At 50.6% G+C, this 27,742-nt stretch overlaps 1 protein-coding gene across 1 annotated transcript; it reads right to left on the bottom strand.

Moving 5' to 3' along the window:
- Positions 1-220: 220 nt before the first annotated feature.
- CUNH1orf198 (chromosome unknown C1orf198 homolog) lies at positions 221-27,601 on the bottom strand. The gene is made up of 4 exons (XM_021170714.2): positions 27,062-27,601; positions 15,641-15,691; positions 3,572-4,096; positions 221-2,422 (listed from the first exon to the last, which is right to left on the bottom strand). The coding sequence occupies exons 1-4, from the start codon at positions 27,395-27,397 to the stop codon at positions 2,366-2,368; spliced, it is 969 nt and encodes a 322-aa protein (XP_021026373.1). The 5' UTR covers positions 27,398-27,601; the 3' UTR covers positions 221-2,365.
- Between the last annotated feature and the right edge of the window lie 141 nt (positions 27,602-27,742).

The following is a 27,742-nucleotide window of genomic DNA, read 5'->3' as shown; positions in this document are numbered from 1 at the left end:
TAGAGAACCCACCACATTGAGAAAGGGTTAGTATTGGTAAGTCATCCAATAAACTCACTGGCTCACTAAGTAGAATTGGACGGACTCCTCTCTTTGGTCTATGAGTGACCTATCTAGGGTGAGCAAATATTTCTTTGCAGCTTAGAAACATAGCTTGGCATTCAACTGCCAGTACCCTGACCCCCTCCCTAAACAGCAGAAAATGAGACAGATCTGACTCTCATTTTTAAAATGGCTTTATTAAAGGCTAGAGTATAAAATGGGACCAAATTACAAGCTGTCAGTAAGAATTTACCATTTCGAAAGTAGGTGTCAAAGGAGAGGGCGGAGTGAAGGATGGAAGGCCACTCCCACACTGGCCCAAGGAGGAGCGCACCTGGCCAGGAGGCCGACTCCACTGCTCCTGACAGGATCCGATCCAACCCAGAGGGCTGGGATTCAGGGACAAACCAGACACGCAGAGCCTGGGTTCCTGAGAGCTTCTGTTGGACACAGCCACCAAGAGCAGGACGTAGAGCCCTGGAGCTGCCTCCCAGAGGTGCTGAGCCCGGGCATGTGGCAGAGCCCAGCATCATACAGCGGCTGCAGCCAAAGAATGTGCTTCAGAGAAGAATAATGAACATACTTCATCATGATGTATGGAGGAAGGGAAAATGATAGATACAGTTCTGATTTCCTGGTCAATGACACAAGTTCCCTGGGGGAGACCAAGAAACCAGTGTGGAATGGACTCCACCCAGGCACAAGGACAATTCCCAGGTCAGGCGGGTCCTATAGGATCCCTCCTAGACTCCCCATCTGCGACTTCCCACCTGCTCTTCAGAGGATTCCTTGGGACACACCACTGCAAGAGTCACCCATGGGACCAGTCACAGAGGCTGCCTATACTCAGCTCATACTCCTGCTACACCAATGCTATGGAGCGTTGACCCATGGGGAGGGAAAACATTGTTGCACAGGCTTCAATTCTTCCTCTATATCAACTCCCCTACAAACAGTGCGGAAAGATGACTCCATCAAAATTTGCTAGAGGAAGGCAAACCCCAGCACCACCAGGTACTGGGACTGAGGGAGGTTTGGGACACAAGCTAATTGGCAGGTATCACATCACTATTGGCTAAGTATACAGCTTTGGCATGTCTTCCTAGAGGAAGGGAGAATGGCCAGGGTGAGGGTGGGGTTGCCACATGCTTTACCTTGGAGCTACATAGAATATTCCAGAGGCTACTTCAGACATTAAGGAGGCTACAGCTTGCAGTACTGAAACCAGGCTCTCGGAGGAGTGCTCGTGGAGATTAAGGCTTCGGGTGAGGAGAACGGAGTGATAGCAAAGGGTAGACCACGCCACCCCGAGCTCACAGATTTGCTTGGCATCCTGTAGGTGCATGGAGGGTCCAGAGGCCATGGCAGGGCAGTGAGGACAGAGGGCATCAAACTCTGGGTGAGGCACACACTCCTCACCCAGCCTTGTTGCTGTGAGCTCTTGGGGCTGCAAGGGGAAGCTTCCGGGAACCGCCAGGAATGCGGTCAGGTCTGGGGGCGTGTCCTGCACGATACAGCCAGACCAGACTGGGGTGAAGGATGCTCAAGCCTGGGAGGTTCTACCTCAGTGAATCAGAAGAGCCCTGATGTCTAGCACAGCTGTCAACACCCCGTCTCCTACAGTGGTCAGGACTGGGACGCTAGCGGGACGGTCTTAATAACTTCCCAAAGGAATCTCCTACAGAGCCAAGGAACGCGATGCAGCTCTATATACAACAACAGGAACTGGATACAACAGGCAGCTAGCTGCTTTTGAAGGGCGACCAGAGCTCTGGGTAAGTCACCAGGACGGCTCAGAGGGCACCTGCCACCCGCCCGCAGTCTGCTTCCTATGCATTTGGGAGGGAAAGGATGCGTAATGCTTAACCTGGCTTCCATGAAGGAAGGGTACCGGGTGAGCACACTTTTTAAGGACGAGTCTTCCACAGTGACAGCCAACAGCCCATATCCACCCAGGGAGCCCTCAACGGGGAGTGACGAGAAAGAGTCACTTTGGCGACCTTTTGTGACTTGGTCAGGGAACCTCGCTGGAGGGAAGGTGGGATGGAGCTGGGAACAGGAGTTTCATTTACAAGGCTTACTGGGTTCCTAGTGTTTAAAAATCCCAAGTGTAAAACTTGTTATCAAATCATTGAAAATAGCATATTTATCTATTCGGTTTTACCCAAAACAGGGAAAACCTGGCAACATTTCCTAGTTTCCAAAAAGACTAAGAAAGGAGTAGAGAAAACAGGAAAATACGCAGGCAGTGCTGCCTTCTCCTCTGAACACCACGGTGGGCCACGCGGGACGGGCTCCTGGCTGTGTTTCTGGGTAGCACCATTTACCAGTTGTCCAGAAAATCAAAGCCTGTCTTCAAGAGGACATTACTGGAGCTGATCTGCAGAGCAACAAAGGGAGACAAAATAAGATGCAGGCAACTGTTTCAGCCACACACACACAACCTAAACATGGCACTTCGTTTACAATGACTCAGATGAAAGCAGCTACTTCTGCCTCAGGGGCCCCGACCTCAATTTACCTCAGTGCTACAGACCAGAAAGCTGCACAAAATCCTGCCAACCCCAGCCCCTTAGAGTCCAGGGAGCTCCGCGTGCTGTTCCCAGAAGCATTCAGGGAGCAGAGAGCAGCCTGGTTCTCTATGAGCACTCTCCTGCTGCTGAACAGCATTACGAAGCGGAGAGACACGTATGCCGGCCGGTGTCCGCTTCTCCCTTGGTGTGGCCAGGCCCACTGTACACTGGGCTGGACTGGAGGGATGGAAGCTTAGCAGGGACAGGCGTGTGCAGGTAGGGTCTTGGTCGGCGGTGAGTGTGCAGGCAAAGAACACACACCCAGGAACAGCTTCAGAGAAACTGGTTCAGTTTAACAGGCAGGGGTCGGGGGTCGGGGAGTGGGGGTGGAGTAGAAAGGGATATTTGTGCCACTGGAGAAGTGGCCAGGGTCTCTAGGGGAAAGGTTTGTGGGGCCGTCTACAACTGACGAGGACAGGGGTGTTGGAAGTTGCTTCACCTACATACTCAGGGGCTGGGGGGCGGGGGGCGGGGGAACCTTATAAGGTCAAACAAGGAGTGAAGCCTGATAGCTGTCAGGGCAGTAAATTATTAGGGTTGATGGTGGGGGAGCTGACTTTCTGGCACCAGATTGGAAGGAGGGGAGATCGTCAATTCCTGCTATCCTGACTTTGAGGTTTCTGGGGTTAAAGCTGTCTCAGCCCTTCCTCTGTGTCCCTGAGCCATTATGGTCCAACACCTATCTTTGTCCTAGAACTAACCAAATAGGCTAAGCTGTCTGGCCAGCTAGCACAGGGCTCTACCTGTCTTTGGCTCCCCGGGATTGGGAATTATAATTAGCACCGCACCGTGCCCAGATTCTTATTCTTAACACGGGCGCTGGAAATTGAACTCAGAGGAGGGGAAGAAGACCATGGGGACATCGGTGCTGTCCCATCCTGTGGGCTCCTCTTGGTCATCCATGAAAGACCCCCCTCTCCCAACCCTTCTGTTGTGAATTTGGCAACATCACCCACCTGAGCAAGTGCAGACTCTGAGAACAGAGCATCATCATCTTCGTCCTGCTGGACGGCAGGAGGCGGTGGCTTCTCTGGGGACTCCGTGGGGGTAGCCTTGAGCAGCAAGCTGGCAGGGGCTTGCACCGGCTGGGGCACCTCTTGCTCTGCGCTCACACTGGGGAGGGTTTGCTGTTCCTGTGGCACAGGCTTGGCCTCCCTGTCTTTCGTGGTGGGCTCTTGGCGGTAGCAAGCTGGCAGAACCTTTTCCCCCTTCTCCATGGACTTGATCTGGCTGGGTGTCAGGGACTGGAACTCAGCCTCAGGCCCCTCCCTGGAGCGCTCCGCATTGATCTTCCAGAAGGATGCTTCTTCCTCTTTTCGAGACGGTCCCAGGGCATCCAAGCTAGAGGATCTGCTGCTCTGGGCAGGTTTGGAACCCTGTGTGCCCTGAGGAGCCTTGGCCAGGGACCTGGCATCACTGGTCACAGTGGCAGCGCTGGGCTCCTGGATGGATAAGGAGGAGATGCTGAATTCCATCTGACTCTGGGAGAGACAGAAAAGAGAGACAGATGAGAGCAAGTCTTGGAATGCCCTGGGACAGACATCCGGCTCACACACGTTCTTCCTCATATACGTAGATGTTGTAACAATGTAAGCTGATTATCGGTTGATCCCAAGTGATTATTTTCACAGTAGTTCTTACTACCTACCCCAAACACTTTAGGAGTTATGAGGCCAAGCCCCGTCACGACAAAACCTGAACAGCTCTAAGACCAGAATCATAACAATGGCCAAGGGCCCCTGTTGACTCTGAGAGCACGAGGCTGGGCCCACCACAGCTCTGGCCTTTCCTGACAGGGTACTGCAGGCCAGTGAGGTAGAGCTTCTGGGGTCCTTAAGATATCAGAGTCCTGTTACCCACAGCAAACACTCAGAGTGAAGGGAAGCTCTGTGAGCAAAGCCTGTATCTCATATCTGAGCATACAGGTTGACCACTTTCCTGACCTGCATTCCGTCAACCACGACGGCCTTTGAAACGCTGCTGCCGAGTGTTTCTGACAGAAATCATTACCAAGGATCCTGAGCCTCCCATCAAAGAAGAGCTAACTGTGGGTGATGTCTTCCCCTGCTCTGGGGAACTCGCCATTTGCCATCTCAAAATCAGTCCTGAAAAGTTCACTTCCCATACGTCAGCACCGTTATACCACTTTCTTGTAAAAGTAAAATAAATGATATTGTATAAAGCTGGGAAAGTAGAGGAAAGCTCAGAAAAATATCAGTCATAACCCCTTCCCCCATAACTTCATTTTTGTGCCATATTCTCATACATATTAGTTAGGTGTGGTCTTGTCAGGTCTGTAACATGGGTGTCACTTCTTCAGTGCAGCCTGAGCATCATCCAGGTTTTCACAACTTCTGTGTATGTGTGTGTATGCATGTGCACATGTGTATATATATATATATATATATATATATATATATATATATGTGTGTGTGTGTGTGTGTGTGTGTGTGTGTATGAGACAAAACTTCAAGTATGTCCCTCAGAAGCCAGTGTTGTATAGTAAATTCCTCTGGGAAGGAATCTTCTTGAGACTCAGGAAGTAAACAACTCAATAGCTTTAAGAAATCCCTGAAACTGACCAAATTCACTAGGCTCCTCCCTCACAAGCCTATATAAGCAGTGAGGATTGCTGAGAGATGCTATTGAACAAGTAAACATGACTGAGCTAAATGGAAGATATGTACTGTGCTCCAGGTTTCCAGCTTTGGTGAGCTGTCACTCATGCTGGGGTGGGTTTTTGCAGCTGTCACTGAGTCATTTCTGCTCCTATAAGTGACCTCCCCATCCATATTCCTGCAAATCACCCCCAATAAAACACACAGTTCACCAAGTTGGACTTTGGCGGTATCCTTCCTTTGGTCCGCGCTTGGTTCCTTATTTGGGGTGAACAGACCTTTGTTCACATTTCCCCAAGAATAATAGTCTATAATAGCTTTCTTGTTCTTTGATACAGGGTCTCTCTCACTGGTCAGACACTCACTAAGAGGCTAAGCTGGATGGCCTGCAATCCCCAGGTTCTGTCTGTCTCTATGCGGGCAGCACTGGGAAAACAAGTGCTTGTCAGCATGGCAGGCCTCATACTTGCAGGGAGAGAATCTACCGACATCTTCCTGGTCCTGCAACACTACTTTTAGGGGCTGTGGACATGTCATTCGGTAGCATTACCTTAAGGGACTGTGATCACATCTCTCCGTAGCTCTACTTTTAGAGGCTGGGATTTTAGTCCAGACCAAGAGACTCCAAGGCCTGGGTACAGGGCTGAAAATCAGAGGCCACCAAGGACAGAGAGCATGGAAATGGTAGGGTCCTGTCCATCACACGACCTGCATGTATTCATTCATAATCGGTTTCAACTTTACAGGTTTTTGTTTGGTTGGTTTTTGTTTTGTGTTTTTTGAGACTGGGTCTGATAGCCCAATGTAGCGTCAAACTCTACGTTGCTGAGGCTTCCCTTGAACTTTGGATCCCCCAGCCTCTACCTCTTGAATCATGAGATTACAGGCATGTGCCAACACTCTCTCCGCCTCGGCTCATTTCTGAGTATAGCATTCTGAACACTCCCCATATTCCCTAGTAGGACACAAAGACACGCGCGGCACAGACAGGCATAACAGTTTCTTTAAGTAAGCAACCCGCTAAAAATAGTGTGGAAGTGGCCCAGGACTCAGGGATGGGGTTGACTTTGATCTGGAAACTGTGGAGGAAAGCTCACAAACCAAAAGCAGGTTGACACACCCAGGCGTTTTTTGTTTGTTTGTTTGTTTGTTTGTTCCCCCCCACACTGAGATCTGGGATCTTTGCTTAGAGGACTGTGGATTGCAAAGCCAAGTGTTGATGGACGGGCGGGCAGCAAGATTCTGAGGAGAGAACCAGGACTGGAGTCTGAGGTTGTGCCACTGCCTAAATGACATCTGCTCCCATCATCTTCGGGGTTGGAGGGTGACCAGGTGAACTTGGACGGGGTGTGATGCCAGGTGGAGGTAACTACCTGCTTTGGGAACTTTGGAGGCAAACACAAGAAAACATGGTGGTGCAAGCCACCTTCAATTCCAGCACTCAGGAGGCAGAGGCAAACATATCTCTCTGTGAATTGGAGGCCAGCCTGGTCCCTGTATGAGTTCTAAGACAGCCAGAGCTACATAATAGAGAGACCTTGTCTCGGAAAAAAAATAGTAAAGAGAAGAAAAGAGAAAGGGCAGGTACAGTGCACTCAAGAGGTAGAGACAAAAGGATTGAAGTGGGTTTAGCACTAATCTGGGCTACATAGAAGTTACCAGGCCAACAAGCCACAGCAACACCCTGTACCCCCCCAAAAAAAAACGGCAAGAAGGGGGGGGCACTAGGGAGAGGAGGAGGAAGAGGAGGAGGAGGAAAGGAGAGGAGGAGGAAGGGGAGGAGGGAGAAGGGATAGGAGGCAGCAGATCCTAACCCATCTGCCCCCTCGCTTTCCTTGTGCTCTCTCGATCCTTAACTTTGCACATAAAGTGTGACTAGTCTCCTCTAACAAGCCCATCTCCTCCTCCTTGCTGTGAAGGACCTTTTGCTCCCCCATAAGAAGAGAAGGTATTCAAATACTATCTGGCAGCTGGTCGGGAGGAGGGAAAAAGTGGTTCCCTGTCCCTGTCTATGTTGGTTCAGCTGATGAACCAAAGAATGGGCTCAACAAGGTCACGAGTGAGCCCAAGTTCCCCATTCTGGGGGTTTCCATCATGGCTTGCTGGAAACTGACTCTACAGCTGTCTCTCACAGCTACTGACACAACCTGATAATTCCAGGCTCACAGAAGATGAAGAGGGCAGAGCTTTGGCAGACCCAGGCCCCCCAGACCCTGTGAAAGCTTATGGAACAGGGTGGTGGCTGGACAACAGAACCCATGGGAAGCATCACAGATTCAGCCCTGGGCCAGAGGAAGTGCCCAGAGCTGTACCCATAGCCCCGCTTCCCTATTCCAGGCTCAGTCTGCCCACAGGTCCACCTAGAGGAAACAGGCACTAAATCCCCAGGGTGCTGAGCAAGGTAAGAAAGAGCCCAGCTTCTGGTGGAAGGCCTCAGGCTGACTACAACCACACCCACACCTCAACTCCTGACACAGAAGTTAGCTGACTTCACACCACAGACTTGGGGAGAACGGTACAGAAGTCTCAGTTGACCGAACACGTGTTAAGTATGTGGCACCATGGGAAACTCTCCACGGAAATGACGTGAGGAACGGATTCACTATTCCTTTCTCATTACAGAAGAGCTACCATGGTAGCTCACCCGACTTTTCCAGACAGCACTGGTTTTGAAGGCCAGACCAGGCCACTTCCCCTGAGGCCCACATAGGCCAAGGTGGAAAACAGGAAGAACATACGTGCCACGGACAAGCTTTTCCTAACATGTCTTCTTCAGGAATGGGAAGGAGGTATGGCCTGTTTTCAGTGCCCAGGCTGCTGAGCCAGCCCTGCAGAAGGACCCTACATAGACGATACCTGGGAGGGACAGAGGCCACTAGCTCATGGTCATGGCATGGGCTGCAGGAAGAGATTCGGGGCTCAACTGACTGCCTTCTGTGATTTTGGAGGCAGAAACAGAAGAGGAAGACAAGAATCTGCTCAGCCTCTGGCAGTACCCACCTGCTCTCCACGCCCAGGGCTCCTGACTTCCCTACAACCTGATCAGTCAGCCCATGTGGGGAACCGGGGACTCAGCTGGATCTATCCATTCTAAAAACAGCAAGACCACGACAGAGCCCAGTGTCTATTTTTATGACCCACTCACTGGAGAAGAATGTGTGATATTCAGCAAAGGGGGGGGGGTGCATGCCGCTAAAAAGGACTGTTTGGCTTGGCAGCTGCTGGCAAAGCTAAACTCAAGACAAAGGCTGCGGGCATACAGTCGGAATCTGAACAACTCCCCAGCAGCCCGCCATACGCTAAGCATGTGTTCCTCTCTCCTGTCCTCCAAGGAGAAGGGGGAGGAGAGTGCCTTGAAAGCTTTAAGAATCGCAAAATTAGCAAAGGGACACCTTAGAGGAATGAGCCAGCCCCAGCACGCAGCCTGAGACACAGCTGGGCAGTGCCTTGAATCCATCCACCTCACCTCCAAGGCACTTGTCCAGAGTAGGAGCAGAATCACACATGCCCCTTCTTTAGAAGCCCTGAGGTGGGCAAATACTCACCTGCCAGTCAGGCTCCAGGGCAGCAAAAACTCAGTGTCATCATAAGACCCAGGAAGTGGCAGGCAGGGAGGAGCCAAGGCTTATGTAGAAGTCAATGCTATGGACAGAAGTCTTAGCCCTCAGGCGTGTGACAAGGACACAGACATAGACAAGTCCCTCAAGAGAATGGGTAGTATTGTGTTGGGAGCACAACTTAGGCAGAGAACTTCCCTGCTCGTCTTCCCCTGCCTTGGCTACTCCTTTCGAATGGATGGACGTTCCGAGATGCCATACCACATGCCCAGCGCAGCCCCCACATGAGTGTGACTGGGACAGTCAGAAATGGTAGGGCTAGAAATAAGATATATACAGCAGCTGCAGTTGGGGTAGAGGTCTTCAAGAAAAGGTGGGTGAAATCCAGCAAGGTAAGGAAGGAGAGACCGGGATGCAGCGAGAGGGCCGAGGGTTTCAGAGAGACCTCTAGGATAAGGTGTTCCGGGGGCAGCATGAACCAAAGGAACTTCATAATATTCTAACACAAGGAAAACATGGAAGGGTCTAGGGCAGAAAGCCACAAGCCGAGGTCTAAGTTTCTGGGGGTGGGGGGGTGTTTTAGGACAGCTCAGAGGGAAAGAGAGTGGGGCAAGGGAGGAAGGATCCCTGCCAACCATCAAGCAGAGGAAGAGGACTTTGTGAGGAAGAAACATGGGCCCCAGCCGTGTAGGAGTTGTGATGGGACTGAGTGCGGCCTATGGGGCCCCTCAAAACCTGACAATGAGGAGGTGCATGGGAGGCCATGGCTTAAACCAAGCAGCCCCTTCGTCCTCCACAGGCAGTGACACCTATGAGCCACAGCCATTCTCCAGCCAGGTGGTTGTGTGACTGCTCACTGAAGGCGGGATCAGGAAGGAGAAGTTCAGATGAGCATGTGAGTTGTAGGGGAGGGCCTGGTCTGGAGGATGGAGGATGGGGGATGGGAGATGGGGGATGGCGGATGGAGAATGGAGGATGTCCTGGCGTGTGGAAGGATGAGCACTGAGCACACACGGGTGCTTCTTCCTCTGGGGCAAGGCCTGGAAATCAATCATCTCCCCCCCATCCTCTTTGGGACCTCAGACAGGAAGCTAAACATTAGTAAAGTCAGAGACAGAAGCTAGACAGCTTGGGAGGAGAAGGACCTTGGGGATGGAGTCCCAAGGGTATCCTTGCTTGCCCAGCCTCCCCACACATTCTCCAACATGTCTGCAACCCAGGAGGCCTGGGAATGCAAGGAATCTTTTCCATTCCTTCCTCTCTCCTAGTCTGGGGCCTTCTGGGTGCTGGGGGTTTTCCTCTGGAAACATAGGATGCTAAAAGAAAAGTGCAGTGACCCTATGGGCCCCTCCTCACCCACCCCATCCCCCAGCCTGCCTGACAAACTGACAGAGGAATAGAAGAGACCTTAGTGGTGACCGTATCCCTGGGAGGTAGCGGGGGCTGGAGTTATGTCAGAGTAGGGGGACGTGTCTTGCATAATGGAAAATTTGGATATGTTCATTTGCTTGACCTAATTACCCTACAACATATGCAAATAGCAAAACATCTTGTGCTCCATAGACACACGAAACTGTGTAATCACACGACAGTATGGGAGACAGTCAGTGGAGGATACACGGCCACTTGAGGGTACTAAATGCCACAGAGCTAGCTGCTCACTCAAAAGTGGCTGCTAACAGGGTGCTGAAGGGGTGGCTTGGCAGTTAAGAGTGTGGACTGCTCTTTTCAGAGATTCCAAGCTCCATCCCCAGGACCCACGACTGGTGGCTCACAACAGTTTGTAACTCCAGCTCCATGGGGTTCAGTACCTTCCGGCCACTCTAGGCACCTGCTCACATGTGGAATAAGCCATACACATACACATGTAAACATTTTTTAAAGCAGTTAATTGGGGCGGGAGGGCTGTCTCAATCGGCAAAGTGCTTGGCCTGTGAGCAGATACCGAAGTTTGATCCCAGAACTCATGTTTAAAGAAAGCAAACACTGGAGCTGAAGAGATGTCTGCCACGCTGAGTAAGAGAGCACACTGCTCTTCCAGGGGACCGACCCAAGTCTGGTTGCCAGCACCCACACTGGGGAGCCGGTAACTGCCTGTCACTCTGATTCCAGGGGATCTAAGAAGCTCTTCTGGACTCTGTAGGTATCTGTATTCACACTCACGTGTGCGTACAGACTGAAATACACACACACACACACAATTAGAAATAATACTGAAAAACAGAACAGGAAGTTGGCTGAAGTGTACGTGCGTGTTACCCCAGCGCCAGGGAAGGAGAGACGGTGGATCCAAAGGGCCACTGGCAGCCTTGAACCTGCAAGTTCCAAGCCACCAAGAGACCTTGTTTCTGGAGAGATGGCTCGGTGGTTTAGAGCACTGACTGATCTTCCAGAGGTCTTGAGTTCAATTCCCAGCAACCACATGGTGGCTCACAACCATCTGTAATGGGATCTGATGCCCTCCTCTGCTGTGTCTGAAGAGAGCGACAGTGTACTCACATACATAAAATACATAAGTAAATCTTAAGTAAAATAAAATAGATTAAATAAAAGCCGGTGCCACCACAGCGTGGGGCACACAGAAACCAGTAGAGATCCAGCCCAACAGGTGGAAGGAGAGAACCAACTCCCCTGACTCCCTGCAGTTCTCCTCTGATCTCTACATGTGCACACATGCACATGGGGGGGGGGGCAACCTTGTCTCAAAAACGAGGTGAATGGGACCTGAGTACCAAACTTGAGTTTATCTGCCGGGCTCCATATGCACGAATACACACATGCACTCACATGCCTGTACACACATGCACTTGGCAACACACACATACACACACACACACACACACACACACACACACACACACACACGACAGCACACCCACATACACACATTCATTTGCCAGCACTCACACATGTGCATGCACATCCATACACATACTCTTGACAGTACATACACATATGCATAAGTGCACACATACACGTATATGCATGCACATCCATTTGGAACACACACACATACACCAGTAAGTGGGCTGGAGGCACAGCTCAGTGGCAGAGCTCAGCATGTGTGAATCCCCTGGTTCAATGCCGAGCCCCCCCCCCCCCCCCCGAAAGCTAAGCTAGCAAATTTTACATTGTGTGCACTTCATCAGAATCAATACAAACTATAGACTGGAGATACAACCCAGCAGTAAGCTCACCTAGTATTTGTGAGGCCCTAAGTCCAGTCCTAGGTCTTGCAAAAACAAGCAGGCTAGGAGTGGTGGCCCAGGACCAGGGAGGCTGCAGCAGGATGGTTGCTGGGAGTCTAAGACTAGTCTGAGCTATATGAAAACTATGCCTTAGAAAAAGAAAGAAAAATAAATAAATAAATAAATAAATAAACAAACAAACAGGAAGGGAGGGAGGGAGGGAGGGAGGAAGGAAGGAAGGAAGGAAGGAAGGAAGGAAGGAAGGAAGGAAGGAAGGAAGGAAGGAAGGTAGGAAGGAAGGAAGGGCTGTTGAGAGACCTCAGAGGAAACTTAGTGACTTGCGGCCAAGCCTAACACTGAGTTTAATACCCAGAACTTACACCATGGAAGGAGAGAACCATGTCTCCCCGATTGTCACCTGATCTCCACATACAAAAGCCATGGTGTGTAGACACACCAAACAAACAAATAAATATATGTGAAAAAAAAAAAGAAATCAAAGGTCAGTAGATGATGCAGCTAAAATAGGAAGAAATGCCACAGAATTGACAGTGGAGAGAGAATCGCCCTAGGGGTCAAACTTGCATTAAACATACTGCAAACACTGTGGGGGGCCTCTTGCCCCACCCCTTCCTCACCCTCTCCCCTCTCACCCTCCACTCCCACCTCCTCCCATCCCTTTCCCCTGTCCCCTCCCCCTCCCCTCTCATCCTCTCACTTCCTCCTCCCACCCCCTCCACTTCCACCCCTCCCCTCATCCCTCCCCCCCTACTCCCCCACCCCCACTCTAGCATGCTAGACAGTTACCAGGCAGGCCCAGGAACAAAGCAGGTTCACTGCTGAGCTGTTCCCATCCTACCAAGAGGCCTCAGGGACACTCACAATCCAAATGTGTCACTGCCACACTGTGCTGGAAACCTGGGCTGGCTCACTGTGGCTAGCACCACCCATGTATGTGACTGAGGCTCTCCTGAGGTGTTAGGTGGCAGGGATCAATCCTAGAAGGGCCACCAAGAACATCCCTTCTGAGCCCTGCTCTTACCCACAGCATCACAGGCTGAATGGTGCTCACTGGGCCACCAGCCTTGGCAAAGTGCTTGGATGGATGACAGCTGACAAAGTGAGGTCACCATCCTTAAGGGTCTGCAGACCATGGGGTCTGGTCTCCCATCATGCACTCAGAGACCAGGGCCCAACCATCACTAAAGCCATTGCCTATGTGCAGCTATTGATCGAAGTCCCAGATCATCTTTAAGTCCCTGTAAAGGTTTGTATATGCTCGGCTCAAGGGGTGGCACTATTAGAAGGTATTACCCTATTGAAGTAGGTGTGGCCTTGTTGGAGTAAGTGTGTCACTGTGGGTGTGGGCTTTAAGACCCTCATCCTAGCTGCCTGGAAGCCAGTCTTCTGCTAGATGCCTTCAACAAGAGGTGGAACTCTCAGCTCCTCCTGCACCCTGCCTGCCTGGATGCTGCCATGCTCCTATCTTGATGATACTGGACTGAACCTCTGAACCTGTAAGCCAGCCCCAATTAAATGTTGTCCTTATAAGGGTTGTCTTAGTCACGGTGTCTGTTCTCAGCAGTAAACCCCTAACTAAGACAGTCCCTAAGAGGATCACAGCCCAACTGGTAGAAGCAGAGGTGAAGGTCCTCTGAGGTTCTGGCTGAGAAGGAGCAAGTAGGGAGGCTTTCTGCAACTCTAAAATGACTGAGGAGTAGAAGGGCCAGCCGTTCATGTCTCCATACACATTACATACCCCGCTCTGCCTCCAGAAACTTTCGGGTTAGAAGGAAGGAGGTGAGGACAGAGACAACATCCAGGCAACCCAGGTCTGCTCCCCGCTGACCACCTCCATCCCCAACCTGCTGTGCAGATCTGTGCAGCTGTCCTACTACTTTGTGGGTTCTTCTTTCTTCCACCTTTCACCCCCTTTCTTCCTCTCTTTCAACCCCCTAACACTAGGTAAGAGGGGGAAAAAAGATAGAAAAGGAAAGGAAAGAGATCCCTGAAAAAAAACTCAGGGGTTGGTAAGGGGGCAATGTTATTATTAGACTACTTCCTGCTGACTAGGGGAGTGGGGTTCCATGGGGTAGGTTTGATCTTCACCATCAGGGTATCTAATTATTTCTTCTTCTCCTCCTCCTCCTCCTCCTGCTTTTTTCTTCTTTGCAAATGACTAAACTGCAACCACCACCACCACCACCAAACAACGAACAACCCACCCTGCGTCTCAGAGCCCTAGTATTCATACACCCTCTGAAAAGTCCCCAGAATTCCAAGAGTTGCACTCTTTGCCACTGTCTGCAGCTGGCAAAACCACACCCCTGCTCGAGTACAAGGTGAATCATAGCCAGTTGCCGTGGACAATCTGAAGCAGCTCCATATCCTACACCTGGGACTAAAACAAAAGCACTTTCTATATTTCTGTGTTTTTCAAAGAAACTAAAATTCCAAAGTTATCACTACAGATCTGAGCTCTCCACTCTTCTACAGCAGAAATCTAGAAAGCCCTACAGGGGCTGGGCACGGTGACACACACCTGCGAGCCCAGCACTGAGGAAGTGGAGGCAGAGGGATATTAGCTTGAGGCTAGCCTTGGCTACATGCTGAGTCTCGGTCTCCAAGACCTGTGATACAGAAGTCAGTTTCTTTAGGATATTTGTGAACTATAAGGTGGTGTCTGGGGCCTGGAAGAACCCATATTTGTTCTGTGAACATGTTCATGGGAATGGAACACGTTTGAGGGACTGGCCTGTGTCCTCAAATGTGAGAACAGCCTCAAATGTCACACATCAGTGTCAAGACTATCTCACCCCCCCTTAGGTCAGGCACTGAGAATGATACGCAGTCTGTGGCACAGGGTGGTGCAGCCGTCCCTGTCCTCCAAGCCCTTGTGGATCCAAAGACTTGGTCTGGAGGAGAGGTTTCTCAAGGACCCTAGGATTCCATCAATGTTCCCTGACCTTTAGCCTCTCTCTTCACAGGTCCCCTGGGCGCCAGAGTCAGCCAGGGCAAGGGGCTGTGATTAGAACCAGTTAGGGAAGAATGAAAACCTAAGAAACAAGGCTTTCGAACTATCTGTGTTTGGAAGCCTGTTAAGACACACAGTCGTGTCTTCTGCTGCAACACCAAAACCATGTTGAAAGATGTAGTTAGAAAATGGTGAGCCTTTCACCTCTCCTTGGCTTTAGGACACTTGCTACTTTGTGGTTTTGCTGCCTGCTAAGGCTCTTCTCCTGGACAATGGGGGAGGGGGGGCGATGGAACATACCTGTGTTGTATATGTGTACACGCACATAAACCAACCAGAGTCACCTTATCAGGGCCTCTGAGCTGCCTCAAGGGCCATCCACCACCAGTGTGCCAAACACTGGTGCTAAAGTATGGAGAAGAAATCCCCTGACAGGGCAGCTCCAGAAGCTGGAGTTTACCAGGGAACCCATGGGCCTCAGAGATACCATGGGACATTGTGGGACTGACAGACCTACACAGAGATTCAGTCCCCCAAACTCCTTTGCCCTACCAACACGGGCTGCCAATTGTAGCCCAGCATTAAGAACCATACACACCTTTTGCACCCATCAAACATTGAAAGAAAATGTACAGATACTCATATATTTTCAAAATCAACAAATACATCTAAATTTAACTCAACTTACCCTCGTCTCCCAGGAGAATGGGGCCGAGTGTTCATCTTGCCAAGTTATGTCCTGAAATAAAAATTCAAGAATCAGACTGAGGCCCAAACTCCAACAACCCGGTATAGACATCCACCCAGGGCTGGGAGGGACCCACATGCAGGACAATCTGAACTGTACCAAAGTGGACATCTCAGTGTTTGACAAGGCCAACCCTGGAAACCGTGCAGCCCCAGCTGCCGGAGCCTCCTGCCAAAATGGCATCTTAGTGAACACCAGGGAGACCTCAGCCGACTTATCCCAGGACAGGAGCTTCAGAAGATGGAATGGGCACTATTCTCGAGTCTCAGTGTCACCAGGGCCAGCTGTGTGGTCTAGGGTGAGGACACAGCCTTCTGAACCTGTTGTCTTGCTTCAGCAAGGAGCTTACACACCCTTTTAAGTCTGGCAGCCTGCGTAGAGAACGCGCCCACTGGCCACGTGAGAGGCCTCTGCTGGCCACATGAAAGGCCCGGTAACAGAATCAATGCACGAAGCGCCGAGGTAATGCAAGTGTCTAAACATAACACTGCTGAGGTTGCTCCTGATTCAGCTTACACGGTGCAGCACAACTCTCCCGAGCAGTCGCTGGACTCCGACCCTGAGTGCGCAAGTCCTGTTTGCCAGACTGACAGAAAGAGCTTGAGGCTCCTCTCCAACCCTACAGAGCCTGTTTGTGCCTGGCTGCTACGGGTGGAAAGCGCCATGGCCTAAACCATGGAGCATCCCGGGTAATATGGAAAGTAGAACAAAATACTTTTGTCTTTTTTTTTTCTAAGACAGTGTTGCATGTATCACAGTCCGTCTTCAAACTCACTATATGTCCAGGTATAGGCTTGAACTCCCAAGCTTCCTGTTTCTACTTTCCAAGAACCTGAGATGACAGGTATACACTATGCCTGGTTTATGTACTTTTGGGGAATTGCATTGCATGCTAGGCAAGCACTTTACCAACAGGCTTATGTCTACAACCCCCAATAGAATATATAAACGGAGAGTGACACTATGTTCATATCTCACTGTCCCCAAACAACTCCAGGTGATTTGTATCATTCCATGGAATACCCAATAAATTATGTCCCTTGTCACCTAGCAGCCAGGTCACCTGGCTCCAACCTCCAGAGAGAGGGCTATTGTGTCCATAGCTCCTTCTTCAGATGCTGACAGAGCCCTGCCCAGACTGGCCTCACATATGGCAGGAACTCCTGAAGAATGCTTGCAAATGCATCAGGATCTAGGCTGCAAGCCAGCTTTCCCTAGGCACACGCCTGCTGAGCTGAGGAGAAGCTGAGGTCCAGTAAAGAGCTATAGTAACAAAGACACGGTGGCTCTGGGTGGTTGACAGCCTGGAATTCCTAAGAATGGGGGAACGAGGAAACCAAGCTCCACAAGGCACAGGAACACAGGAAGCCTTTTCCCTGGCCCATCACCAGAGGTGGAGAAGCCCAAGTCCCATAGCTGTGAGCTCAGAACCTCTGCACAAGCTAGGTCCTCACACACCCCACCCAATTTACACAGCTCCCCCATTCCTGCTCCCAGAGCATCCCAATGTGGGAAGTGGAGCCCTGGGTCTTCTGGGATGGAGGTACCAAGAATAAAGCTGCCCCAGTGAAAGTCCCTTACCCTGGGGCATGAATAGTTGGTGTCTGTACAGTAAGGGCTCTGTGGTTCCTGGAGCTAAGGGCTGGGCACAGCAGCAGGGGCTGCAAGCTTGTGCTCTGGTCCTTGCCTCCAGTGGGTATGCAGAGTGTCCGGGGACTGCACACTAACACTGGAGAAAGCCTGTTCGCTTGGATACATGTTATACCAAGACCACGTCACAGACAGTCTATCCCCAGACCTGTGTATGCTGCAGCAGTAAATGGGGCCAGGCATTAAGAGAGCCAAAAGGCACCTCAGCTACGCAGCTGATACAGCCCACCATAAATAGCCACTGGTCCCGCACAGTGGTAATTCCCATTTGGCAACATCCGTTGGGGATCTTGGCTCCAGAACTGACTTCCACTGCTTTTTGATAAAATATTTTCACAATGTCTGGAGTTACAGACATTGTGAGCCACCCTACCTACATGGGTACTGGGAACCAAACTCAGGTCCTCTGCAAGAGTAGTAAGCGCTCTTAACCACTAAGCCATCCGTCTCTCCAGCCCGCTTGGGCTATTTTGCACTACACAGTCGTCAGGAAAAACTTCTTAAAATGAGAACAGGGTCACTGCATTCCACTTTGGCATTTCGGCTAAGTACCAGTTACTTCCAGCGTCTAAATTCTGCCCCTCCAAAAATGGCCACGGCTATCCGGAGGAATGTGAATCAATGGCTGGGAGCCACAGCTGCGGCTGGGGCATGTCCTCATCTCTGGGGGCCGCTGGGGATGGAGACAGTGAGTGAGGTGACCCAGAAGTCTCGGAGATCCTAGGCTCCTGAGACAGGATGCACTGCTCTCAGAGGTAGTAAGGCTGAAAGTGTTACCTCAGTGGGAAGGGAAGCAGGTCAGTAGGACAGATGCTGTTTACTCTCTGTGACTGCAGGAGAGGTGAAGGGGATTGTCTGGCTAACACACGCCTCCACTGAGGCCACCAGCCCAAGCCACGCTAGTGGACAGAGGACGATCACAAGGGTAGGAGCTGGACCCACTCATGTGTCACCTCCCCCGACTTCTAATGAGCTCCTTAAGGTCAGTCCCTCTGAATCTATGAAGATAAGTCAGAGGCTCTGGCTGTGGGAGGCAACTGCCCGAAGGACGCCAGGAAGCGAAAGTCAGGGCAGTGCTTGGTGGGGTCGGAGCCCCAGTGGTCGCTTCCTGGAATTCCATGGGGGTCACAGACCGCAAGAGGTCACTGATAGGTCTACATGCTTTTGTTTGCTTCAGCAAGAAATGTAAGAGGCAGATTCCTTGGATTTCTGTACTTTTGAGCTCATAAAAAATAATAAAGCACTTAGCAAAAATAAATCTGCCGGACAAAAATGTGGCAGTGACAACGCCTCAGCCATAGACGGTGCTGGCACCAGGGCAGGCTACCAGCAACAAGGCAGGCTCCCAGGCCGAGGTCACAAATGGCAGCAGAGTCTCAAAGTAGCAGTTCCTGCTCCCACACACAGAAACAAACTCACACCCACACAAAGACACACTCCCATACAGATATGTTCTCACACATAGATACACTCCTATATACACACACACACTCCCACACATAGATACACTCTCATACAGACATACACATAAACACTCCCACACACAGATACACTCTCATACACAGACGTACAAACATAGAAACAGACACTCTCATACATACTCCGACACACAGACATACACATACACACTTCCACACATAGATACACTCTCACACAGAGACATACACTCATATAGACACACCCCTATACACAGACACTCTCACACTCAGACATACACACCTAGACATGCTCAGATACTCAGACACTTGCACGCAGAGATATATCTGTATAAACACACAAGCATACACATACTCACAGATACACACATATACATAGATACACTTACACAGACACATATGTGGTCACAGAAACACACACAGAGATACTCTATACAGACACATATATGGTCACAGATACACACACAAACACACATTCAGACATATATGGATACCCCACACACATATAAAGTGCTTCTTCTATTTCCACAGTAACCAGGAGGCAACCAAAATATGGGCAGGTGAAGGCCTGTGGTGAGGTTTCATTTCACTCTGGGGCTGCTTGGTAAGCCCTCTGCCTGCCTCCCAGGCTCCCAGACCTGAAACAGCAAAAGCACGCATGCGCGCGCGCACACACACACACACACACACACACGCACGCACATGCAAGTGCATGTCCCTCAGACCGCAGGACAACACAGATGGCCTTCACTCTGGCCAACCGTTACCCTCATAGTCAGAATCCTGCTTGAAAGGGACAAATACACCGAAGTCTAACTGGCCCTCTGTGGAAGACAGCACAAGACTATGCTTACCAAGTCAGAATAATCAAAGCAGAGCAGAAGCCATAAGAGACAGACCTATGAGGACACAGAAGCACCGAAAATGACCGAAAGCCCTGGAAGGCAGCCATCAGGAGCTGGTCCTCAAAGCAGAGACAAGAGCTTCAGAGAGAAGCACTCAAACTAGCCTGACCACCACTGCCACAGGTACATCTACTCTGCCTGTAAACTCCAGACATAATACGCCTCTGAAGAGAAGCAGTGTTACTGTGTGTGTGATACAGATATACATCTCTAAGTGTAATAAGCCAGACACAAGAATAAACACAGTTTTTATGGTGACATCCACATGCAGTACAGGAATATGAAAAATCACAGTGACAGAAAGAAAGCAGGCGCTGGAGTGGGGTTGGGGGATGGGCAGTTGTTAACCTGTACTGTTTTATTGCTTAATGGATACAAAGTTTCATTTCAAAGAAACACAACCAGCTGTGCAGGACAGCGAGTGGCTGGGGCTGACAATCTGAATTCAACCTTCCAGAGCAGGTAAAGGTGGAAGGAAGAGGACCGACTCCACAAAGCTTCCCATGACTTCTATATGTGGCATGCATGCTCACATACATACATTATGCATATCCACAATAAAAATTATAAATTAAACAAACAAAACATGGCTGGGGCCAAGCCTTTAATCCTAGCACTCAGGAAGCAGAGGCAGTGGCATGGCTCACATTTGTAACCTCAGCACTCAGGAAGCAGAGGCCAGAGGACCAGAAGTGTGGGGCTCTCCTCAGCTACAGTGAACCCAAGGATTACCTGGGAATCGTGAGACACCATCTTTCATTATTTCATTTGCTTTTTGAGACAGGGTCTCTCAATATAGACCTGGCTATCTTGGAATTTGCTCGTAGACCAAGCTGGCCTTAAACTCACAGAGATCCACCTGCTTCTGCCTCCCAAGTGCTAGGATCACCACTACCGGACCAGAGATCCTGTCTTAAAAAGGAAAAAGGACTGGCTGGGACGACAAGTTCTGGTTATGTGCATTACATCACAATAAAAAGGTCCTGGAAAGACAGTGCGGAACTAAGGGTGCTAGTCACTGACTGGGAGCTGACAGCCGGGCAGATTGCAGTCTGGGATTCCAAGTCTCCTGGGAAACAGATCAGAGATAGTATGACCAGGCGTGTAAAGCCTTCTTGTGTGCAAAGGTCCTCTACGAATGTCCCAGCCTCCTGTGGGCTCCTCTCTAACTCGGGGGCGCTCCTCAGCCCTGGAAGGGCGTCTTTGTTCTTCCTGGCATTTGAAGATTACACACTAACCACTGCAAAGCATGTTTAATCACAATGTTTCAGAGCTTCACTCCCTACTGCCTGCCCGCTGTACACACCCTGACCACAAAGTAGACTCCAATGTGCAGTTTAACTATCATGTTCTGTAAGGACTGTCCACTGCCCAAAAGGGAGTACCCCAACTAGTAAGTCCCAGAAATAGGGCCTGTTTCCCTGGGGACTCAGAAGCAGGGTCTGAAGTCACAAGGTGCCCTGGGGACCACAAATGGTCACTATGCCTCTAAAGCCCAGGATCAGGGAAGCATCTATGGGACATGTGATGGCACTGTGGCTAAGAGAGAGCCTGAGAGAGTAAGATCTGACAGCAGAGCGGAACAGAAAACTTGCCTGTGTTGACAGCGGTCACCCTTGGGTTAATACTGGGTGGCCAGGACACTCAAAGACTCAGAGTGCAAAGACACCAGAGACTGACTCCTGACTCAGCTACAGGTACACAAAGAACAGATCATAGCTCATTCAGGCCCAGCAATTAAAACACTGGCTCCTTTTCCAGAGGACCTGGGTTCAACCTCAGCATCCTCATACTGGCTCACATCTGTAAGTCCAGCTCAAGGGAGTCCAACACCCTTTTGAGGACTCTGTGGGCATGAGGCACACACATGCAGACAAAACATATAAAAATAAAATTAGAAAAAACAAAAACAAAAAAAGTATTATAAAACCAACAGGAATTGAGGACTAGTGAGATGGCTCAGTGAGTAAAAACTTGCCAAACTAACCTGGTCAACCTGAGGTCAATGGGCTAGTCTGGTCAACCTGAGGTCAATGGGCTAGCCTGGTCAACCTGAGGTCAATGCCCAGAGACCACATAAAGGTGTAATGGGAGCAGTGACTCCAAGGTTGTTCTCTGACTTCCACACATGTACTGCAACACGTAAGCATGCCCTGTGTATGAGCACACTTTCTTGGGGACACACACTATAATAATTAATTTAAAAGAAAAGGAACAGGAGTGAGGCTGGGGATGTAAGTGACTCAGTGGTAGAGTTTGCCTGGCATATACAAGGCCCCACGTTTAATCTTCAGCATCATAAATAAAGGAGTAAGTAAAGGGATGGAGGAAGGAAGTGATCATCCTCTCTGACAGGTGCAGTGCTAAGCCCCGCCAAGCCCAGCATGGTGGCACAGGTCTATAGTCCAAGCTACTCTGGAGGACGAGGCAGGAGGATTCTAAATCCAAGCCCTGCTTTGAGTTAACCTGGGCAGCCTAGCAAGACCTTGTCTCAAAACACACTCAGAAAAGGAAAGGGCTGGGCTGTAGCTTGGTGGTAGAGCACTTGCAGGAAGCTCTGGGCTGACTCTCCAGCACAGAAAAAAATAAAAAGGATGGGAGCTTCAAAAGAACCATTAAAATATGCCCTTAAAAAAACCCCGACTGCCTCTCTGTGGCCACTGCCCACACACTTTGAGAAGTGGCACTGCACTGAGGCTTGCTGTGTAGTTATCTCTGCTGAAGTAAGGGTTCATAACTGGGAGCACAGAGCTGCAGTTCCAAAGACAGAAGGAAAGCCCTAGTGACTTAGCTTGGGACACATGCCACAAGAGATACAAGTTCAGAAACATGGGTCTGGCCAGGGCTAGGGTCATAGAACACAGAATAGACTGGGAGGAGGGGGCAAGGGTCTAAGGATGAGCAGGAATGCCACCTGCACGCTTTTGTTACTTATTTTGATAACTTCGTTACAAGAAATGGCTACATTCTTCCAGCACTATGGGACCCTCTTAGTCAGGGTGTGATTCCTGTCAATCAAAAGATGACTCTGTCATGGCCAATGTGCTTCTGGCCCTCCCTAAATGACCCAAACTGATCCTTTCGTCTCTGCAAAACCAGTTTCTAGGCTGCTACTGGGTCACCTCCCATGGAGGCTGGCAATGGAGACACCCAGGAGGAGAGCCACGTCTGCTGGCTCAGCTCCGGGCACCAAGCCAAGCGCTATCAGGCTGGGTAGCCATCAATCTGCAAGGGGAACAGGAGGGACAGGCCCAGGCCCTCCCTCCCTTACAGCCTGTGCAGTTGCATCTGGACAGATCTCAGTCCTAGCCTGGCAACCCATCACAGGGCCCAGAGGAACACAGGACGCCAAATATACCTTGTCCTCATTTCTAAAATACACTGGATATGCCAGACTGGAAGGAATGGTGATTCGCACATTCCACCTTTATTAAACGTCAAGTAAAAAATCCTGGAAAATCAACTCTCTAATCCCCACCCCACAAAAAAAGACTCAGCTGGGGACATAACTCAGTGGAGAGTATGTTTGCTATAAAAGCGTGAGGACCTAGTTCACTCCCCAGTACTCAGGTAAAAAGGAGGGCACGGTATATGCCTATAGTCCCAGCACTGGGGAGATAGAGACAGGATCCCTGGGGTTCACTGGCTAGCTAGCCTAGCTGAACTGGTGAACCGACAGCTAGACAGAGACTCATCCCAAAAACAAGGTGGATAGGTACAGAGAAACACCCTAGATTTGGCTTCTGTATGAGTGTGTTAATGTAAACACACAGAGAGAGAGAGAGAGACAGAGAGACAGAGAGACAGACAGACAGACAGACAGACAGACAGAGACAAACAGACAGACAGACAGACTGTAAAAAGAGTAAAAAGAAATAATTTTTTTGTTGAAGTGGGAGAGGAAAGAAAGCCAAAGCCAGCCCTCTCATGTCCCAAGTTAAGCATCTGGCCACACTCACCCAATAGAAAGAAGAATTCCAGGATTTAGGAGGGGTCTTAAGCAGAGAGGGCTAAAAGCACTAGGAAGGCCTGGGGCTCCTACAGGAGGGTTGTGTGGGAGGCAGCTGATCTGCTGAATTGCTGGTGAGGTTTGGAGCTATCTGGCTCCAGGGTCTTAAAAATCTAGCCTCCAGAATCCAGGTCAAGGGCTATGGAGCTGGCTGACCTACACCATCACTCCTGCTCAGCCCCACCTACTTCATGGAGAGGTGGCAGAGGCAAGCAGATTCCACAGAAACAAGATACACCACCGTAGGAGCTCCCAGCATCCCTGCAAGGGTCTGTTTAGACCTAAGAAAATGGCAGCCTTTGGAAACCCAGAACGCAACAATGTACTCAGATCCTGCTGGGTGTGGCAAGGAGTTGGGGCTGGGGACAGGAAATAGATGCAACAGATTCCTGAAAATTCAGATTTCCGAGTTTGCTGGTTTGTTTCCTAGGTTAACAGTAGAGTATACGGGTGATCCCTTCTCAATTGAACTTTTCATCTCCCAGAGAAAGCCATCCCCAGAACTTTATTGCTGGAAGAAGAAGCCTTCCAGAGAAGGAAGAGGCTGCCAGGCTGATAAAAGCATCTATAGAAAGGGCATGCCTTAATGTTCTCAAGAAAATTCGCAAGGCAGAGAGGACATCCCCAGGGCCCTTGCCTGTTGCAAACCATTGATTCCACATTATGCCAGAGTGGTACCCTGCTGCTGACATGGCCAAACTTAAACCTGGGCCCTGGGGCTCCAAGCCCTCTTCTTTGCTGCTGCAGGGAAGAAGTGGAGGGATTCAGGCAACACTGAAGTCTGGGAAGGAGGCTATCAGCCTTGTATAAAGCCGAGTTCTGCGCACATCTCCACTAAAATCAGTTCATACAGCAGGGAAAGCTAACGGGGAAGGGGAGACACGTAGCACCCTAACCCAGGAAGCCCAGGGAAACAGTTGATTCCCAAAGTAGCTAAAAATGTTGACAGTCCCTCCTTTGCTTCAACATTAAAAGCAGGGGACCAGGTTAAATTATCAAGGCAAGAAGGGGATCTGAGTCCTGCCCAGGTCATCTAGCTTTGTGGCGATCAGGGTAAACACACATACACACATACATACACACACACACACACACACACACACACACACACACACATACACACAGGTGCCAGGTTGCTTCATCTGTCCTATGCACACAGGCAAAGGAACCCCTGAATATATCGAGGGTCACCAAGATCTGTGACATCAGTCTGTAATTAGGACCCTATTTGTTCCTGAAAGACCTAAGAATGACTGGATGATACTAAAAACAATGATAGTAGATGACAGAGAAAAAAAGACTAGATATTGTCTGTGAGGGGCACAAAAGTTTACTGGCAATGAAAGGCAGCATCCTTTGGGGCAGTAGAGAGGGCTGAGGAGCCCTGGCAACATATAAGTGGGGATGGACGGATGGAAATGCCCTACTCAATTGAGTTTCAAGTTTTTTGTTCAAATCTGGGGTCACCTATTTGGGTGTCAAATTACCTAGCTGGGAGTCACACACCTACACTATACCCCCATGTCAGCCCCTATAGCCAGACATAGGTCCTCTTACAAGAATGATCTCTGGGGTGTTAACAATGAGACCACTCCCTGACTTTGGTCTGATGCCAACCTCTCCCTAAGACTAGTGGGGTTTGGTGGTCCCTATGTGGTTAAGCCTCTCACTACTGCAGAAAGAAGCGTACTCCCTGCCTGGTGTCCTACCCACCCTAAGACTCAAAGCTGGTTGCTCGGACTTCAGAGGTGTGCTTTCTGCCCATTTGGCATTGCTGTGATTCAGGTTGGGTGCTCCTGAAAGACACGTGGATTCGCTCCTCACAAAGTTTCATTTGGTGCAAATGTTTGTGTGAGTGTAGGTCAGAGGTCAACCTTAGGCGTTTTCGCTTAAGACCATGTTAACTTTGTTTTTGGAGGACAGGATGGTTCATTAGTCTGGAACTTGCTCCCCAGGGATCTGCCTATATCTGCCTCCCAGGAATCACAAGCATGTGCCTCCCTCTGCTTCCTGGTTGCTAGAGATCCTCACACATGCACGGCAAAGTCTTTACCTACGGAACTATCTCCCCAGCCCCTATTTGCTTTAAACCACACCACACCAGTCCACGAATGCAGACTGACCCCAAATGAGAAACTGGGTGAAAAGAAAACTGGTCACATCCCTCCTTATCAATGACGCTGGCTCCAACATGGCTTGGCTTTTTGATAAACTCAGGGCCAGTGACATCCAGTCTCCAGCATCTGTTAAGTACAGACAGGGCTGCTTCCTCTCAGATTTATTTACCTAAGACACTGCCAAAGAGGAACTGCCTGCCTACTCATCACCCAGATCCAAGCACAAACTCCGTCCACGTCTTTATGGAGGTGCATATTTTTCACAATGAAATGCCTCAGCTCCAGGAATATATTTTAAGACTTATATTTTCATCTCCCACCACACCCTTGTTTTTCCTGGCAAAGCACTCAAGAGTTTCAGATGGGATGGGGAGCAGAAGGCAGTGTTGGCGGATAGCTAGCTCTCTGCCTTCACAATTCCCTGGCAGGAAAGTGGGTTCGTGACCACAAGCGTTCTGTAGTAACAAATACTGACGGATACCTGGCCTGAAAAAACCTGATTGAAATCTCATCCTTAACTGGTATTCCCTCCGCCTGACACAACTTCTCCAACAGAAAAACAACAACAACAACAACAACAATAACAACAACAACAACAAAACTCTCCTAGCTTCTCCTCCCTGAGCTTCTCCTCCCTGCCTCCACCCAAATGGACGTTCAGAACTCTAGCTGCTACCGATTTTGTCCTCCAAAACAAAGTTGAGTCCCTGAGGTACCAAGTCCATACTCTTGGTGGCACAAAGAGCTTCAGGGAAACCATCTCTTTGTAAACCACCAGGTTTCTGAGTAGCGCAGACTCCTGGGCCTCAAGAGCAAGGTCAGCCGGGAGCAATTCTAAGTAGTTTTTCTCTTCCCCCAGTGTCTAGAGCCCAGGCTAGATAATCAGGCTTGCTGGAGGCATCTAAACTTACTCTGTGTTTGGGTGGGAACCGGGGCTCACATGTCAAACCCAAACACACACCAGGGACATACCCCAGGGCAGCGGTACCTGGCAGTCCCACCTTCCCCACTGAGGTCCTTATACTTAACACATGCCGGCCACCGAGTGTCTGGTGATCAGGAACTATAGACATTATTCCTGTTTCACATCAGAAAACTGAGGCTGTACGTCGTACACTCATCCAGGCTCGCTGGTTTCCTCTCTACTGTTCCCACTTTGTCTTTAAAGGTCCCTTCTCCGGGAGATTTCTGAACTCCCCCTCGCCGCCCACTCCGCCCTGGGTGGCCCGTCCCGCCGCACCCACCTCGTCGCCGAAGCGCACCAGCTTCTGGCCCGTGGGCCCGCGCAGGCCAGGGAAGCGAGCCGGGTCCCGCACGTCCCCCGCGTCGGCGGCGGCCGCCGGGGCGCGCGGCCCCACCAGGCAGCGGTCGATAATTTCGTCCTGCTGCGCGGGCGGCAGCCGCGCCCACTCGGGCCCGTACTTCTCCCGGATCTTCTCCTTGTCCTGCATGATCTTCCTGGCCATGGGGCTCAGCGATGAGAAGTAGGTGAAGCGCTTCCGCTCCCGGTCGTCCAGCGGCCGGTTCCCGCTCATGACGGCCGAACGCGAGGCCGCGATCGCCGCCGCCATCGACGCCATACCCGGCCCGCGCGTCCCGGTCGGAGCGCCGCCTCCTGGTCCGCCCGCGCCCCGCCCCGGGGCTCCGCCTCCGTCTCCTCCCGGAGCGCTGTCCCTACCCCACCCGCTGAGCCCTCCTCCTCCGCCCCTGGCTGAGCACCGCCCCCAGACCTTCCCGGGACACCCTTCGTACAGGCCGCCTACGCCCCATCTGGTACTGGTCGGGACCACGAATCGTCCCTGAGCCGGGTCGGCACTTGAAGCCCCGCCTCCATCTGGAGCCCCGCCCCCACTGGAGCCCCGCCCCCGAGCTCCTCCTGTCATGGCCCTTCAATTTCTCCTCCGTAGGACGCTTTCCGGGACCCT

Source organism: Mus caroli, unplaced genomic scaffold, assembly GCF_978045245.1.
Source record: "Mus caroli unplaced genomic scaffold, Mus_caroli_1 scaffold_10, whole genome shotgun sequence".
Taxonomy (NCBI): Eukaryota; Metazoa; Chordata; class Mammalia; order Rodentia; family Muridae; genus Mus; species Mus caroli.
Note: the sequence above shows the minus strand (reverse complement) of the source record. Positions and strands in the feature narration are given on the sequence as shown.

Excerpts from the sequence above, each read along its gene's own strand:
- CUNH1orf198 (XM_021170714.2), bottom strand. The coding sequence starts at position 27,397 with ATGGCGTCGATGGCGGCGGCGATCGCGGCCTCGCGTTCGGCCGTCATG. Across the intron at positions 15,692-27,061 it reads TGGTGCGCTTCGGCGACGAG|GACATAACTTGGCAAGATGA; the intron begins GTGGGTGCGGCG and ends TTTTTATTTCAG. Across the intron at positions 2,423-3,571 it reads CAGAGTCTGCACTTGCTCAG|ATCAGCTCCAGTAATGTCCT; the intron begins GTGGGTGATGTT and ends GTTGCTCTGCAG.